We start from the raw sequence: 18,185 nt of genomic DNA, 5'->3' as shown, positions 1-18,185 counted from the left end.
TTTGCATGTCTCCTTTATCTGACGCACCAGTTTCAGGTCTTAGAGTCTCTACTAATGAGCTGATGACCTGAATCAGGTGTGTTTGATTAAGGAGACATGCAAAACGTGCAGTGTTGGGGTGCCTCCAGGACCAGGGTTGGGAACCACTGCATTACAAGTTTGGGAAGATGGTTAGTGTATATTGCATTCCCAAATGCATGTTATAACGAAAGCCGGGCTCACACTGCGATTTTTTAAAAAGTCCTTTAGGATTGTACTTGTCAGACTGTACGAACATGATGATCATGTCACACTGTGGGATCTCAGTTGTCATTAATGTCAGACTGTACGACAATCAAGACACGTTAAAAACGGGTGCGCGCAAGAAAACTTGTCCGTAGTTCTGCATTATCAACCCATACACATTCAGTGACTGCGAGCTGCATTGCACTGGGTTGTAATGTTGGCTATCATTAAAAGTATATGAATGGCGGCAATACCGGCGTATTTAAGAAGAATAGTGCAAGCAGCACTACACACCCACATGAAAACAGCGGCGCAACCAGTGTTTATCATAGCAAAGGCAAAGTATGATATGAATTCTGTGAGCGGAGGACGAGAGCGCCGGAGTTTATGCGGTTAGAAGAAATCTCTAGCATTAATTCTGATCATGGCTTGTCTTGAAAAACGAAGACAGTTTGACGTTCGTCGTAGGAGAAGTCACACTGCAGGACTGTGCACCAAATCTTCTGACACTGCCAGAATTTCGTCTGAGGTAAAATTTGATCGCAACAGCCATTAATCGGCTGTCGGTGAACATGTCAAACTAACGATCAAAGACTACAGATTTTAGCCTAGGATTATAGGAATCTTTTAGGATTTTCAAAATTTGTCTCAGACGACCAAATCGTGGCCAAAATCGCAGTGTGAGCCAGGCTCTCTTTTCTGTCTTTAAACATTCTTCAATCTCTCCTTGTACAAGCCTTTCCTTTTCAAACACAGTCTCTCATTAACAGACAACACAGTCGATACTCTTCAAACAAACAGTTTCTCCTTTACTGGCGAACACAGTCTCTCCTCTCCACGCAGACACTGTCTCTTCCTTTCATAAACAGCCTATCCTTTCCAACGTGTGCTTTTTTTTGCCTTTCCACAGACACAATCCCACAATCCCTTCCAGACACAGTCGCTCCTGTTCCTCCTGTCCACAGATTACATTGTCTTTCTTTGCACACAGAGCCCCGTTTTCTATCCTCCGGTCTGAATGTCTGTGGAGAACAGACTTCAGTTTCACTTTATTCAGCAGCGGGGGGTGGGGTGTGGGGACTTTGCACAGTTGTGGACAGCCATGGCTGTCAGTGAAACATTAAACTGATTTGTGGGCTGTGCGATTCTCTTGAGGGAGGTGGGCTGGCAGTCTCCTTGCAATTCTGTCCCTTAATCTCAATACTGATCTTGAATCAGTACGGCCTGGAAACCTATCCTCTAAATTGATGTTTTATATTAAACAGCCAGTGTAGTTCATGCTCGGCGATCAGACACTGTGAAACAGATGTCTTCTCAGCTGTAACAAATTGTTGTGTATATATTTATAGTCTTGGCCTACGATGGACGTTGCTCCATTTTTTTTGCCGAATGATCCTGGCGTGACGTGAATGTGCATTAAGCGTGCGCTGGGTTTGTTCTGTTGCTCTGAGCTTTATTTAATTGTTTTACAGTGCATGCCACCTCTGCTTCTTTTACCCAATATGGTTAAATCTAGCAGATTCTCACTGTACCCTGCCCATTCGTCCTCTGTTTATGTCCGTTTCTCTTTTATATGTCCTCTGAATTGTCTTTGTGTTTTCCGAGAGACACTTGCATCAGCCTCCTCCCACCACATGTTTTATTTGAGGTAATTTTCAGAGCCCGAGACCCCCTCCACCCTCTGACAGAATTACAAGGCAGAAATAATCGTGCAGCATAAAACACTATTTAAAGTTTTCGCAAGGCTCAGGCGAGCGGAGGGGGGCTGTTTCCATGGAATACGCTTTTAAGAGGAATGCTGACAATTATGCACCCTGAATGGAAAAAAAGCCTGAGACGCATATCTGGTTGGCACTTTTTAGTTTTTTTGGGCAACTCATTCCCACGTGTTCGTCTGTAATGTTTGGTCCACAAACCCGCCGACTTATATCCGAAATCAGTCCTTGTGCCATTTATAGTGCACTGTTTGAAGTGTTAGCCATTTTGTAACATTATCCGAATTCTGAGTAAACAGCGTTTGCTATAATAGTTCACTCTGCAACTAATCTGTAATCAAAATTTTGTGTTGTAGAAGAGATGTGATGCAGCAATGGGTTATATTTAAAAAAATAATTTAAATAATGTAATTATTAATAGTTTAATAATGAATCTTTTTTTAATCATTTAAATTACATTACCTAGTACTTATGTAATTAATTAAATAATTGACCATTTAAAAAAAAAGTTTATTTATATATTAAAAAAGAAATACATATATATATATATATATATATATATACACACAGTGTATATATATATATATATATATTAAATGTTATATATATATTACATATTGAATTTAGTGAATGAATGCTATTTATGACTTCTTATAAATCTTTAGGGACAAATGAGGCCACTCATTATGTGTCATTCACTATATAGGGAATAGTCAATGAGTGAACGATTTTAAACGCATCACACATGAATGAATAATCACTTTGTAAAGTCACTCTGTCAATTAATGACTGCATATTCTGCTTTAAGCTGTTCCCACAAGTGCAAACCGGACTTTTGACACAAGTAGTTGATGTAAAAATAAACCAAATACAGAAAAACACAAACAAATGCATCATGGACAAGTGGGCAGGCAATATGTCCAGTCATTTGCTGTTTCATCACCAGATAGAGGCTTCCCTGCATTCCTCTGAGGCACAAGGCCATGTCTTTCTCCCTTTTTTTATCACCACCCCCCCCTTTTCCTCTTTCATTTCCCTTCTTTCATCCTCCTCTCCCTCTGATCTGCATGGCCGCATCTCAGGTTTTTCTCCTGAAGCAATCTCTATAAATAGACCTTCAATAGCTGCTGCCTAACAAACCTGCTCATCAGAACTAATTGCTAAAGAAAAGTTCTTTTTTCACAGCTTTCTTTGCATTAACCCTTTCCTCCCCTACGGTGGCCTGAGCTCACCATGTGTCGAATAAAGCAGGTTTTCTGGGACTCTTTTTGAAAAATATTCTGTGATGTTTGAGATGAAAAGGGTAAAATGTAATTATATATCATTTACATTATAAAATGATTTCACATTTTTATGTACTGGTATATATGAAAATATGAAAGTTACATTTTACATAAAATTATAAATAGTAAGCTATTTTAGATTTATTATGTATATAATATTCCATATAAATATTCTATTCTATTCAGTGTTGTCAGTAACTATTAAAATTTGTTTGTGGTGGTGGCTTAAAATTAAGTTTAAATAAAATATTAAATATTAGAGAAACTTTTTATGATCATGGCAAGGCAACTAACTGAAAGAAGTTTACATACTAAAAGCACTACAACTTGAATAAATAAATAAATGGCAATGTAAAAAAGAGAAACTATCAAAAATGACAAAAGAACAGACTGAAAATATGGAAATTCAAAATATTAATTAATATTGTAATAATAAATAAATACAGTAAAATAAATACAATAAAAATACTGAAATCACTAAATCTAAAACTGAAAATATAGAATTTCAAAATATTAATTCTGTAATAAAACTATTATATTATATTATATTATATTTATTTTGAAACCTATTTCTACTTTTTTTTTTTTTTTTTAAGTAAGATTTTTAAGTATTTGTGGTGTGTATTATTAAAAGGTGTTTGTGTGTGTGTGTGTGTGTGTGTGTGTGATTGATAGCCTCCATCAAGAGAGTATGTGTCTGAGAGGCCGGCCGGTCCTAGATCACAGCATCTTTGTTTGGGGGTCTGTCTGACAGTTTCGTGACCTCATTACCAGACCAGCGTCTGGGGGCATTCATCTCGTGGGGACCCTCACCCTTATACATACATGATTTTCTCTCTATTTCTCGTTTTATCCTACTGTAACAACAACTCTTATATGGTTATGCAGCGCATGGTTCCCTCTCGTGTTTATGTGTGGTTAAGAGAGCGTGTAAGTTTTAAGGTGGAGCTGAAATTGGTCTGAATGCGATGGGGGTCTGTTCTACGTCTGCTTTAATTGACTGTGACCTTAAGGGTGTGGGAGCATGGAATAGGGGACACTGACACGCCCACGCGCAGATATGCGTGCACAGCTGCACACACAGACGCAAACACACACACACACATATGCTTGGGAGGAATAGGTAAGCACAGATGCACAAAATAATAACCGTGATTCGAACACAATGAATCACTATTACAATTGTGGATTCTTCTTATAGGTTTGTTCAAATCAATAATGCTAAGTATTAAACTACAGCACATAGCGATTAGACTTAAGATGGGGTCAAGCATTGTTATTTTCGTGGGTGAAATCTAGTCATTTCAGTAAGAATGTAATGTGGAATTTCGCAACAAGGTGAAAGTTTTGCTGCACAGATTTTGCAACCGGTTCAAGTTGGTAATCCGGATTTACCGTATTGACCAAAAAGCTACTTGGTTGAAAGTGATTTCTGTGTTACCTGTGATTCATACATCGCTACACTATTGGCAATAGAAAATGGACGTTTAGATTTTTTTTTTTTTTAGATTATAATATGTTTGCCTGTGAAATTTCGCTGATGGGCAAACAAATCAAACAAATTAAATAAACTTACATTTATAAGGAACCACACTCATATCTAGGAAGTATCATAAAGATTTCTTTAGAAAATGTGAAAATCTACTGCTTTCCTAATCCTCCTATTGTTTTCTTTCGTTTCCATCCTTTTTGCGAAAGATGAGCATGAGTTCAGCCTGACCTGCAACACTAAACCACTGATAGGTACCTTTCTTTTTCCTTTTTACACGAAGAACCTGGAAAACATCTGATATTACAGATTCTTGCACAGAAGCTGACGGTGCACTTTGGTATTAGCCACCTTCAGTAAAATGCCACAGTTCTGTTTCCTGTAGAATGTTTCAAAGCATGTGTGTTCCTTTATAATGGAGGCACAACGGCCTTACTCTTATCAGTGTTACTTTCCTCTCATCCATCATGGCTGCTCTCTGCTCTCTATGCATGAGTGTGTGTGTGTGTGTCTGTGTAGTTTTGAATAACGAGCGGGGTGATGCTCCTGAACTTTGTTGAATGGAAATTCTACATCCAGAAGGCAGCAAAAGACAAGAGAAGACATCCAGTGGACAGGCGATACCATGTGCTTTCCTGTTTCCACCATTTCCAGCACTGGATTTAGTGAGATTTATGACTTGCAGAACAGGCCGGTAGCCATTTTCCAGGAGAATCCAAAACATAAAACTAGATTCACTGAGCTGAACATTATTTCATTATTTCATTACTGTTGCATAAAATCTAATACTGAAGCTTCAATCTTACTGAAAGTGTTGGATTTAAGAATCTGCTGCACAAAAATATGGTAGAAATCCAGAAGAATTTGAGTGCCTGTTATTTACGAAATTACAAATCAAGTTCAATTATTATATATATTGGAAAAATCATGTTTTAGCACCCAGAATAATGTATTCTCAGCTTTATTTAACTCATTTGTGACCCTGGACCACAAAATCAGTCTTAAGTCGCTGGGGTATATTTGTAGCAATAGCCAAAAATACATCGCATGGGTCAAAATTATAGATTTTTCTTTTATGCCAAAAATCATTAGGACATTAAGTAAAGATCATGTTCCATGAAGATATTTTGTAAATTTACTACTGTAAATATTGTCGCGGGGTGAATGAGAACACAGACTCGGTACTGATCGAAAGAGCCCCGGAGGGTGATTTATTGCCCACACACTGATCACACGTGCTCTGATGAATGGTGCTCGGTGCCCGTCTCAGCGTGGTGCTCGTGGGGTGAAGTGCCGTGGTGCATATCCCTCTCCCAGGGTGCCTTCGGAGTCTGTGAACAAGGAGAAACAAGCATTAATGTCGCCTGGAGCTCCGGGGTGCCTTCCTGCTGGTGTCTCTTCTCCTGGCTTTTAAGGCCAGCGGGAACGAGCTCCAGGTGCGCCACTCATCACGCACAGGTGTTGTGCTTCGGTGATCAGTGTGGCAGCGGCGTTTCCAGGGCGACGCTAATCTGGACTCGGGATACTCGCCGCCAGCTGGGGCATGCAGGACCGGTGAGGACGTCAGGGCCGTCTTGAGGGCCTGGAAGGCGGCTTCGGTCTCGGGAGTCCAGTCTATCCTCTCCGGCTGCCCCTTCCTGGTAAGGTCTGACAGGGCGCAGGCTATAGAGGAGAAGTTAGGTATGAAACACCGGTAGTAGGAACTTCTTTACCGCCTCGACCTTCTTGTCCTGGGGCATGATGAGCCCTCTTCCGATCTTGTACCGCAGGTATATGGCTTCGGGACTCCGGGGTGACTCCTGGTGGTGTGCGGACCTCGTGTTCGATGATGGTGGTTCTACCCGGGGTCTCACTGAACACATCCTGGAACTGACTGACCAGGGCCTCGAGCTCCGCTTCCTGGGTCGCTGACAGCTGCGGTTCTATGTCCACTACTGGGGGCCCGGTATGGGCTAGCGCGGCGAGTTGCTCGGGCCGGGGAACCCACTTCTTGAGCAAGTTGACGTGGTAGATTTGCTCCGTCCGTCGGCGGCCCGGCTGTCGCACCCAGTACGTCACCGGTCCCATCCGTTCCACTACGGTGTAGGGCCCCTGCCAGGTCGCTAGAAACTTGCACGCAGCTGTCGGGACCAGTACCACCACTCGATTGCCCGGCTGGAACTCCCGGGCTTGGGCGGGCCGGTCGTACAGCCATTGCTGGGCACGCTGGATGGTCAGGAGATGTTCCTTAACCAGTGGCATGACCCGGTCAATCCTTTCTCTCATCTACCGCACGTGCTCGACGAGGCTACGAAGGGGGGCGGGTTGGTTCTCCCATGCTTCCCGAGCCACGTCTAGAAGGCCCCTGGGCTGTCTCCAAAACAGCAGTTCGAAGGGGGTGAAGCCTGTGGGAGGCCTGGGGTACTTCCCGGACTCCAAAGAGCACGTACGGGATCATGAGGTCCCAGTCACGCCCATCTTCGGCCACCACCCGCTTCAGCATCCGTTTGAGTGTCTGGTTAAACCGCTCCACCAGGCCATCCGTCTGTGGGTGGTAGACCGACGTCCTCAACTGTTGGACCTTGAGGAGGTGACAGAGGTCCGCCATGACCCGGGACATGAAGGGGGTACCCTGGTCAGTCAGAATTTCCTTTGGGATCCCAACGCGGCTGGCCAGCAGAAACAGTTCTCGGGCAATGTTCTTGGCGTTGGCCGCTCGAAGTGGAATGGTTTCCAGGTCCCGGGTGGTATAGTCCAGGATAACCAGGATGTGCTCATGTCCCCAGGCAGACTTCAGCAGCGGTCCCACCAGATCCATCCCGATCCGCTCGAAGGGCACATCGATGACGGGTAGTGGAATGAGCGGGCTGGGGGGAGGATGGCATGGAGACGTCTGCTGGCAGGTGGGACATCTACGGCAGAACCGTTTCACTTCCGCCTCTAGTCTGGGTCAGTGAAAACAGTCCTGGATGCGTTGGACAGTATTGTCGGCTCCTAGGTGTCCCGCCATTGGGTGGCCATGTGCCAGCTCCATGACCGTCTCCGTCTTGGTGGTAGGCACAACCAGGAGGAACTTGTCCTCCCCCCGCCTGTGGGCGACACAGTACAGCAGACCATTTCGTATTTCAAAATGAGGGAGGGGGTGGGGGCCCGGGAGCCTGTCTACCTCATCAATGCGGCGTACATGATCCCAGCAGTTCCGGCGGCGGTCGTCCTCGCGTTGCTCCCTTCCGAACGAGCCCCCGGTCGTGACCTGGGAAAACACATCAAGGTAGACAGACGGTAGATTAGCGGGCTGACACTCACCCCCCCTTGCTGTCCATCGCTAGGTAGGCCGGCCTTGTGCTGGGCGGTCCCCGACGGGGTCGCCGTGGGCCGTTCCGGGCGGTACGGCCTGGAATCCTGGGTCCGAGGAGGAGCTGCTGGAACCCCGGCCAGTCCCGTCCCAGGAGCAGCGGTACGGGGAGATCCAGCACAACGCCCACCTCGATAGCCCAGGTCCCGGGCTCCGCTGAAATCCGCACTGTACGGGCCGGTACATAGCGGGTGTCTCCCTGCACACACGTCAGCGGCAACTTGGATTTCTGCTCGGGCCTTGGTCGTACCAGGGACGGTTGCACAAGGGTGACTGAACTGCCGGAATCCAAGAAGGCTTGTACTGGTTTCCCTTCTAGTTTTAACATCCTGCTGGGGCCCGGGGAAAGTCCGTCCTGGTGCAGGAAACACCCTGCCATCCAGGCCCGGGCCGTCGGGGCCGAGGGTTGGCTCATTCGCCACGTCGGGGACCGCTGGTCTGCTGCCTGGTTGCTGTGCACCTTTGAGCGGACGCCGCTCCATCACCCTGCGGGGCGCCAGGCCCGCTCTTTCCCCTGCCTCGCTGGTGTTCGTTGCCGCCGCCAGCTCGACCGCCTCTACCAGGCTGTGGATGTCCTGGGAATTTCGCACACTGACCGGGCGCCTCAGCGGGCGGGGCAGTGCCCGTAGCAGCCGATCGATGAGCATTTCTCGGCTACCTGGTCCGGGGTCGGGGACCCCGCGAGAAGCCACAGGTGAGTCAATCGGGCCAATTGCGCGGCTTGCGCTCTCACTGGCTGCCATTCATCATAGGTCCATTGATAGAACTGTTGCGCCGCCCCCATGGGCGATAGGCTCACCCGGACTAGGATTTCGGCTTTGAGCTCGTCATACTGTTCATTCTGGGATGCCCTCGGGGCATAATAGGCCCGCTGCGCTTCTCCGGTGAGGAAGGGGGCGATGATGCGAGCCCACTCTTCCTGGACCCACCCCTCCCGGGCCACGATGACCTCAAATGTGTGGAGGTAAGCCTCGATGTCGTTGTTCTCGGTCAACCTGACGAGGTATTGGTGCACTTTGACCGGCACTTCTGGGAGGGGCAGGCACCCCGCCACACTGGCCTGCAGCTGTTCCACGACCCGGTCAGTATATTCCTGCCGGGCTGCGAAGGAGTGGCTTCGTAAGAAGCATTTCAAGGTCCTGGAGTGGCCTAGCCAGTCTCCAGATCTCAACCCCATAGAAAATCTTTGGAGGGAGTTGAAAATCCGTGTTGCCCAGCGACAGCCCCAAAACATTACTGCTCTAGAGGAGATCTGCATGGAGGAATGGACCAAATCTCTTCTCCTGGCTTTTAAGGCCAGCGGGAACGAGCTCCAGGTGCGCCACTCATCATGCACAGGTGTTGGGCTTCGGTGATCAGTGTGGCAGCGGCGTTTCCAGGGCGACGCTAATCTGGACTCGGGATACTCGCCACAGTATATTAAAACGTCATTTTTGATTAGTAATATGCATTGCTAAGGACTTCATTTGGACAACTTTAAAGGTGATTTTCTCAGTATTTGGATTTTTTTGCACCCTCAGATTCCAGATATTCAAATAGTTGTATCTCAGCCAAGTATTGTCCTATCATAACAAACCATACATCAATGGAAAGCTTATTTGTTCAGCTTTCAGATAATATAATGTAAACTTTACCCTTACGACTGGTTTTGTGGTCCATGGTCACATTTTACTGCATTTAAATTTTCTTTCTTTCTTTCTTTCTGCAGAATGCAGAAGCAACATGAATGTGTGTGAAAATAGATTTTGACCTGCATCTGTCTAGAAAGTATATACATAAGGAGAATTTAGGTGTCCATCATTTTCCACAATCCGTCCTGTGTATATTCTCTCGGTCAGTCAGATACGATTAAACCGATCTGTTGATCACCGAACCTACCAAGCTTAGATGGTATTACGGCAGACACCAGCGGCTTAAAACAGGACTGGCCTGGCTCGGCTTCACTAAGGCAATGCCACCCCAGTGCCAGATGCCAGCGTGCCAGGACCAGTTGGCATGTGGTGCGCTATATAATGGAGTGAGTGGGAGGAGGGAAAGGCTCACGTTGATGGTAAATAATTCACCAGGCTGGCCCATGCAGCTGTGTAATCTGCCAAACTGTCAGGTTTAAAGATGCAGCGTGCTAGAGGAGGGGATGGCTTTCAGAGACTTTAGGTGGATCTGGATGTGGGGACACAGGAAGAATGTGTTTCTGCTGGGTGATTGACTGCAGCGTCTCTCACAAAGCCCCCTAGAGGATGTGATCGTTGCTTTGGAGCAGTGGTCTCAAACTCAATTCCTGGAGGGCCACAGCTCTGCACAGTTTTGCTCCAACCCTAATCAAACACACCTGATCCAGCTAATCAAGGTCTTCAGGATTACTAGAGACTTCAAAGCAGGTGCTATTTGGAGCTGATTGGAGCTAAACTCTGCAGAGCTGTGGCCCTCCAGGAATTGAGTTTGAGACCACTGCTTTGGAGGGTGAAAAGCTAGATAAAGATAAAGGTCTGTTTCTTTGTTTTGTAGGTAGCTGTCCAGTCGTTGAATGATTCCGTAATTAACAAATTAGGTTTAATGAATTAACTTTTTAATATTTAATATTCTTTTTAGTTTTTTTAATACTTAATACTAATTTTTTTTAATGACTGATATTGATGATATTGCTATAAATGTTTAATCTATAATGCTAATCAGGGTAATTAATTAACCAGGACTTGGGGCAAAAATGTGTGATTTTATATTTTATATTTTATTTTATTTTAATGTTTAAAATTTATTGTACTTTCTGTTAAATTTACTATAAAGCTTTTTTATTTTAGTTTTTTGATATTTCATATATTCTGTATAAATTGACCTTTAAAGGGTTAGTTCACCCAAAAATTTTAATTGTCATTAATTACTCACCCTCATGTTGTTCGAAACCTGTAATTTAAGATGTTTTTGATGAAATATGAGGGCTCTCTGACCCTCCCATACAGCAAGCCGCCACACGCTCGCGTCATGGTACTGTCATGAACGCGCGTCCAAAGTAACGCAGTAGAGACGAAAATGTGGAATAAAGTCGTTATTTTTGTTTTCTTTGCGCAAAAATTTATTCTCGTAGCTTCATAACTTTATAGTTGAACCACTGATGTCACACGGACTACTTTGTCGATCATCTTGGTACTTTTCTGGACCTTGAACGTGGTAGTTACCTTGCTGTCTATGGGAGGGTCAGAGAGCCCTCATATTTCATCAAAAATATCTTAAATTGTCTTCCGAAGATGAACGAAGGTCTTACGGGTTTGGAACAACACAAGGGTGAGTAATTAATGACAGAATTGTCATTTTTGGGTGAACTAACCCTTTAATTGCTAGATATCTATAATTGAGTTGAGTATTAAATATAAAACAAATATGTAGTGGCTTCTGTTTGAAACTGTGCTCATAGAGCCCCTTAAAATCTGTTCAAGGGGTAAATATTTCTTAAGTTAATTTCTGAAGCTTACAGTATGTCATATAAGATAATACAATGTAATTACAGCAATTAGGATGTATGTGTCAATATTTACTTAAAAGACTAAAATTATTCCAAATCAGAAATCGTGCGTGATATCAGCTGATGCTGATAATCTCACAGTGACCAAATATTTGATTCAAAGCTTGACAGTAACTATAATTTCCCATCAGTCATCCTGAGGTGCAGTTTGCCTGCATCCGTTTTTCTTGTTCAGCTGTTAAGCTTTCGCCACGTCACGTTTTGACCTCACCGTCTCTTTCCGTGCAGCAGTAGTCCGACAGATTGTGTTTCCGTCTTCAGACCCCCCTGGATTTACCAATGACTTGCACATGCTCAAACTTGGCCCGGTTCCTGGAGATTTACTTTTATTGCAAGCTTTTTATCCATTCGCTAACAATATAAATGTACTTTTATGCACTGCTGTCTTTACGTATGAATGCAGGCAGATTGCATCTGCAGAGAAAGATGGAGTAGGAGAGTACTGCAGGGGAACTCTCTTTTGGCCAGGCCCAGAGTATTATGTTGAAACCAGATGTTGAGAGATGTTTCCTCCTGGTCACGTGGGCCCCTCTGGTGTGGCACTTACATAAATGTCATCTGTACAGTAGCCAGTGCGGGAGGGAGAGCGGGAACAGAGGCCCAGCTGCTCGCTCTGGGAAGATGAAGAGTGCAGTGGGGTCAAAGCTACCCTCCACCACTTCTGTCTGCTCTCTGTCACTGCTCTTTCTCTCCAAACATGAGTGAGACATGCAGGCGTCAGCTGTTTGTGGCAGTCTTGCCTTGTCATTGTGTTACCTGCTCATCGCGATAAACCTGGCAGACATGTTGTGTGTGTACACTGCTGGTAGGTTTTTTTTGTACCGATGATTGTATTCATCGGCAGGTAATGATTAAGCATTGATACTGGTATTGGTCACTGGTATTGTACAGAAGCCCATATTTTGGTATTAATATTTTTAAGACTAGTAGGATAACTTTTTAAGACTAGTAGGATAACTGATAGGTGATGCAATAGTAATACTTATTAGCATCATATCAGCAATTCACAAAACATAATTACAGTGTATATATATATATACAACATTGCTAAAGTGCTTAATTTACATAATATTTATTCAATTTGCATAATATTTTTATGAAAAACATTTACAAAACATATTTTAAAACTGTACCAGTCAAATGTTTGGACACATTTGCTACATTTTTTAGATAGTATTTTCTACATTTATTATGTTAGAATTAAGGTAAAGCCATCAAATCTATTAAATAACACACATTTAAGTATGAGAATTACCAAAAATGAAAAAAAAAACACATAATAACTATATCTTACTTTCTGTTGTTTTACACAAAGTACACTCTTAAAAATAAAGGTGCTTCACGATGCCATAGAAGAACCTTTTTGTCTAAATGGTTCCATAAAGAACCTTTAACATCTGAAGAACCTTTCTGTTTCACAAAAGGTTCTTTGGGGCGAAAGAAGGTTCTTTCGATTATAAAAAGGTAAGAAAGAGATGGTTCTTTAAAGAACCTTTGACTGAATGGTTCTTTGTGGAACCAAAAATGGTTCTTCTATGGCATCGCTGTGAAGAACCTTTTGAAGCACCTTTATTTTTAAGAGTGTAGCACTTTTTCCCTACACTTTATGTTCTAACACACACACACACACACACACACACACACATTTAATTTGTGATCAAATATAACAATATTTTATAATAATTTTATTATGTTAATATTCTGAAGAAATTCAGTTGACAGAATTTATATTTGTTTACAAAACCAATTTTGAGACATTTAAGCAGTTATCTTTAGATTAAAATGCTTTTAAGATCATGTAAAACTTAAATTTAGACAGGTGTGTCCACAGTGTATTATCCCAAATTAGTAAATATGAACTAATTTTATTTTCAGATTGATCTTCTTTGTCTGATACTCTGATCATTATTCAACACTTGACAAAACCATAAAACCATAAAGAACGTTTGGAGTGGATGGACTGAGGAGGATTTTTTTGCTACTTTTCCTGTAAAATCCAATTCTCTCTTGCCCATTATATTAAATATATCTGCTATGGTGACTCCTACACTGCTAATGAAACGCGAGCGGCTTCGGTAATGATGTGTTTATCTTTATGCCGCAGTGGCGTAATGGCCTGCGTCCTGGTGATTACAGCACTCAGGGCGCCGTTTTATTCGGCCCCAGCATTCAGTAATGTGTTTGTGCGTGGTAGGCATTCCTATACTGACTTTTAATGTGAGGGCTTTTTGTCCGGCCCGGTGATTTATTCACAGCCGTGTGTAATGTCATTTCATGTTGAAACACCCACCCTATGTTCAAATGAAAGAGGCATTGATGTTCATCTTAATCTGATATACTTTAATACCACGGCATCAAAATTACTCGACTGTAAGGTCCCGCAAGAGGAGGGAGGTGTGCTGCCATCCGAACTTGAAACAAAGACACGGTTTGTTTTCTACGAGATTTTTTTGTTTGTTTCTCTTTATGATTCTTTTTAAATGAAAATTTCATATCACTCAGAAACATGAGCTGAAAAGCAACTCATTCATCTGTAACTTTATGACAAGATGATATAGTAATAGATTACAGTTGTAAATCTTTCTTGAGTACTAATTATGTAATTTTTCTCGTCAACCGAACAAATGAAAGAGGCATTGATGTTCATCTTAATCTGATATACTTTAATACCACGGCATCAAAATTACTCGACTGTAAGGTCCCGCAAGAGGAGGGAGGTGTGCTGCCATCCGAACTTGAAACAAAGACACGGTTTGTTTTCTACGAGGAGATTTTTTTGTTTGTTTCTCTTTATGATTCTTTTTAAATGAAAATTTCATATCACTCAGAAACATGAGCTGAAAAGCAACTCATTCATCTGTAACTTTATGACAAGATGATATAGTAATAGATTACAGTTGTAAATCTTTCTTGAGTACTAATTATGTAATTTTTCTCGTCAACCGAACGGCTGTAGCGCACATATGCATACATGTGGCGCTGCACTTTGCTTTTTGTTCTCGCTGTTTTTGCATGAGCAGTTTTTGCAGTAAAGGGGACTGAGTCATGGAGAACTCGTGCAAGGGAAAAAACTAGGGCATATCAGAAGAGAGTGAGAGAGAGAATGTGAATGCATACATACACACTCCTTAAAGCACACACTCTCCTTTGCTCATAGTCAGAAGCTGCACAAGGTGATACTCTTTTGTGTGAGAGCGCGTTTGTGCGTATGCTTACACATGTGCGTGCACTCGCTGTGTGTTTTTTCCTCTTTTGCAGAGAACAAAACCAGCCCTGGGACATTTGATAAATTAAGATATCCATTTGAATACATTTTGTGTGTTTTTTTCTCCCAGTTATTTTTCTCCATCTGTGATCAGATGCCTGGTATTGTCTGCTCTCAATATCCTGAGTTCTACACATGCTACATGGAAAATAAATCTGGTGTCTGTTCATTTCAAACACTCTTCAGAATCTAATATAGTAAAATAATAGTTCATCTTTGTCTGTTTTTTTGTCTTTCAGGATTTGCGTAAACAGATAGCTCCTTTGCTGAAGGGCTTCCAAGCAGAGGTGAGTTTCCTTCCTAAATGTTTTTCTTGTTTTACTTGCTTTAAACTGTGGTGATGTGTCATTTTTTAAAAATGTTTAAATACTTACTTTTATCCCCAGAACAGCTGTAAATGAACCATTTGTGTGTTGTTTTCCTTGAAATGTGTAAACACTGTGGCTCTGAGGTGCTATGAAAACATTTTTATGTTAGTTTGAGCACCTAAACCTAACAACAGCAGCATTGGCTAAACCAATGGAGTGAGTTTGGGGGGGGGGGACTATTTGTTTGACCAGCCAATTGCAGATGGGGGGGAGTGTTCAGGGAAACTTGTTTGAAAACAGGCATGATTTTTGCAGTTCCGTGTGGTGATGGATGGTAGTGGTGTAGAAAATGGAGCGTAGAAAATAATGTTTTAGAGTTTATCTTTTGTTCTCTAATTTTAGAAAACCAATTGAAGCCAGAAAACAATACATGGATCTGAACCTATATTTTAAAATCAATAACTTGCTTCGAGTTTTTGGTACAATTCATAATTCATTCCCAAAACATGATGAAGATGCACATACTGTATAACTAGTTTACATTAGACTATTGTGTGGTGGAATATTGGAATATCGAGGGACAATAAGCATTATCCAAAATGCTTTATTTGACTTAATTTGACTATCTTATCTTAGAATAGCCACTTTTGTGCATGTAAACGAACCTGCTGCAAAATCTATGTGGGGAATTCTTTCCCCCATTCGCAAAATTCTAGATCGCTTGGATTCCTATTGAAATGACTGGATTTCGCCTGTGAAAATTCACACAACAACAATAAATGTGACCGTTCCTTAAACATGAAGCTATTTCCAAAAAAAATAGATATGTATTGCATTCGATGATATTAAGTAATTCTAATAAATTCTGTAATCTACATTGCATTTTCATTATGGGTTTAATGGCTCACAATACATTTTTACACTTATAGTAAAAATACACGATGGACACCTGCTGGAACAGAAAAGGTGCATCTTCTAAAAATGACCATCTAAGGATATTGCAAGGCTGCATGCTTAATTTTATGTCCCTGTGTCAACATACTTTTGGATTTTAGTGTATTTTAGTACTAATACAGGTGAAATGCAATGAGAGTTGGGTTATGTGATGGATCTGTGTAGGGAGGAGAAAATCAGTGATGGTTTCAGTTGTTCAAAGCTGCTCCGCTAGCGGCCAGAGAGCACTACTGTTAAACTACCCTCTCCTCATGGCTTTACACAGCGCATATGACTCTATCACGCTCACACCAATTAATCTCACAACCTTCCTTGTAAGGAAAGGGCGGAAAAAAGCCTGTTTGCTTAACTCGACACACAGATCTGGTGTAAGATGGCCCTCTCTCTGGTCTGATTATAGTCTCGACAGGCTAAAAAGCCCACCTGATTTAACAACAGTGCTTATTACAAGACGGTTTGATTTCTTGTTACTTGAGGTCTGCTTTTGTCGTACAAAGCCTCCATATTTTGTCAGCATCTAATCAGATCAGACAGTTTTGATATGTTCTCATTATTTGCTGGCCCGCTCTTTTATTTCTGCTCGTCGGATGAGAGCGAAATCTTAATGATGTTTTCGCTCCATGGTGCCAGGTAAGTCTATTTGTTCTGGGCCAAGCCAGAATGATGGACTCCCGAGTTTAACATCTCAAAGATGTTTTTTCAAAGAGATTTTGTTTATTTATTTTGTTTGGTTAACCTTAAGGTGTAAACCAGTTTTTCTTTTGAAAGGATGCTGTGGAAATCAGTAACAATATTGTGTAGAATGACTACAGCTCTATTATTGTGTCAAGTCATTTTTATACTTGGCTAAATCTAATTTAGAAATATTTTTTTAATTAGATCACTGGTTCTCAACTGGCGGGTAACAGCAAATTCATTTGTCATATCATTGGACACTTAAGGATAAAAAGATTTTGGTGTTGAGAAGTTTATTTCAAAAGTACATTAATATTGCTATATTAAATTAGTCATGACATTTCATAATTGTTTAATAATGATGTGAAATAAGAGTTCACCAGTTATCCTCAGGGAATGATGCTGTGTTTCCTTTGACATGTCTCCTTAGTAGCCATTGCTGATAGTTGAGAACTGGGACATGGTACTGTGTTCCATAAGTAATGTGCATTACCATTCAATATGACAGCAGGCAGATATTCAAATGCCCTCTGCAGCACAGACTCATAATAATAGAAATGTCATAATAATAGAAAGATATTGAGTGAGTTTTATTTTGAGCCTTACCCTCTTAAAAAATTCTTTGTCAATTAAGGTCTATTTTAGTCCGATGCAGGCTGTGTTTTGCTAAAAGAGTTACACCTAATGTTCCTTGGTAATTCAGTCAATTAGTTGTACTGTTGCGTGATATCAAAACGAGTTTGATTAGGTTTAATTATGTTGTGCTGAATAACTCGCTGTAAGTGTCACCAGCCAACTCATGTATGAGAGTGTTTTTAGCACTTCTATACTAATAGTATTAAATTATCTGAAAAGATATTCATAAACTTTTGAAAATAGATGTGCTTTTAAACAGTAAGCCTTTCAGTTTGAGGTTTGTAAGGTATTTAGCTGCCAAATTCATTCGAATTTGGGTTCAGACTAACTGTTAGCCTTTTTTGTGTTGAACAGGCTCCGCTTTAGAGGAGTCTGGCCCACCCTTTTTTTAAAGGGGATACAGTCATTGTCATAATACCATGCTACTGAATAGTATTTACACGGTGCTGTAAGGTTGTAAGGTCAGAGTTGACATTTTAATTATTTTATTTTACTTAATTTTTAAGTAAAATAAAAGAAATATTTTAATATTTTTCTATTTTTTTGACTTATATTTTGTTCAATGAATTCTGTGATATTAAAATAGAATGTGTCCAAAATACATGATATTAGCATGACACTATGTCCAAAAACCCAGAGTAATGTGATTATACTTTTGGAAGCACATTGGTAGCATTAGATGGACTTATTGTAAAGAATATTTTAATCCTCTTTATTACTTAATTTTCTTTTTTTTACTTTAAATTGTTTTGCCTATTTTTCCAGGCCGTTCCCCCCCCCCCAT

The 18,185-nt window shown here is 41.7% G+C and overlaps 1 protein-coding gene across 3 annotated transcripts in view; it reads left to right on the top strand.

Annotated features, from left to right (window-relative positions):
* Positions 1–18,185, top strand: part of LOC107577496 (homeobox protein cut-like 1) — a 126,789-nt gene that overhangs the window by 48,424 nt on the left and 60,180 nt on the right. For all 3 annotated transcript variants that reach the window (XM_016263581.1, XM_016263573.1, XM_016263567.1), the window contains exon 3: positions 15,068–15,115. In XM_016263581.1, coding sequence (XP_016119067.1) covers positions 15,068–15,115 — 48 coding nt within the window. The remainder of the gene's footprint in view (positions 1–15,067; positions 15,116–18,185) is intronic.

The sequence above is a fragment of the Sinocyclocheilus grahami genome, unplaced genomic scaffold, assembly GCF_001515645.1.
Source record: "Sinocyclocheilus grahami isolate Dianchi unplaced genomic scaffold, SAMN03320097.WGS_v1.1 scaffold32.1, whole genome shotgun sequence".
Taxonomy (NCBI): Eukaryota; Metazoa; Chordata; class Actinopteri; order Cypriniformes; family Cyprinidae; genus Sinocyclocheilus; species Sinocyclocheilus grahami.
The sequence above is the reverse complement of the archived record's forward strand: the minus strand, read 5'-3'. Positions and strand labels throughout refer to the sequence as shown.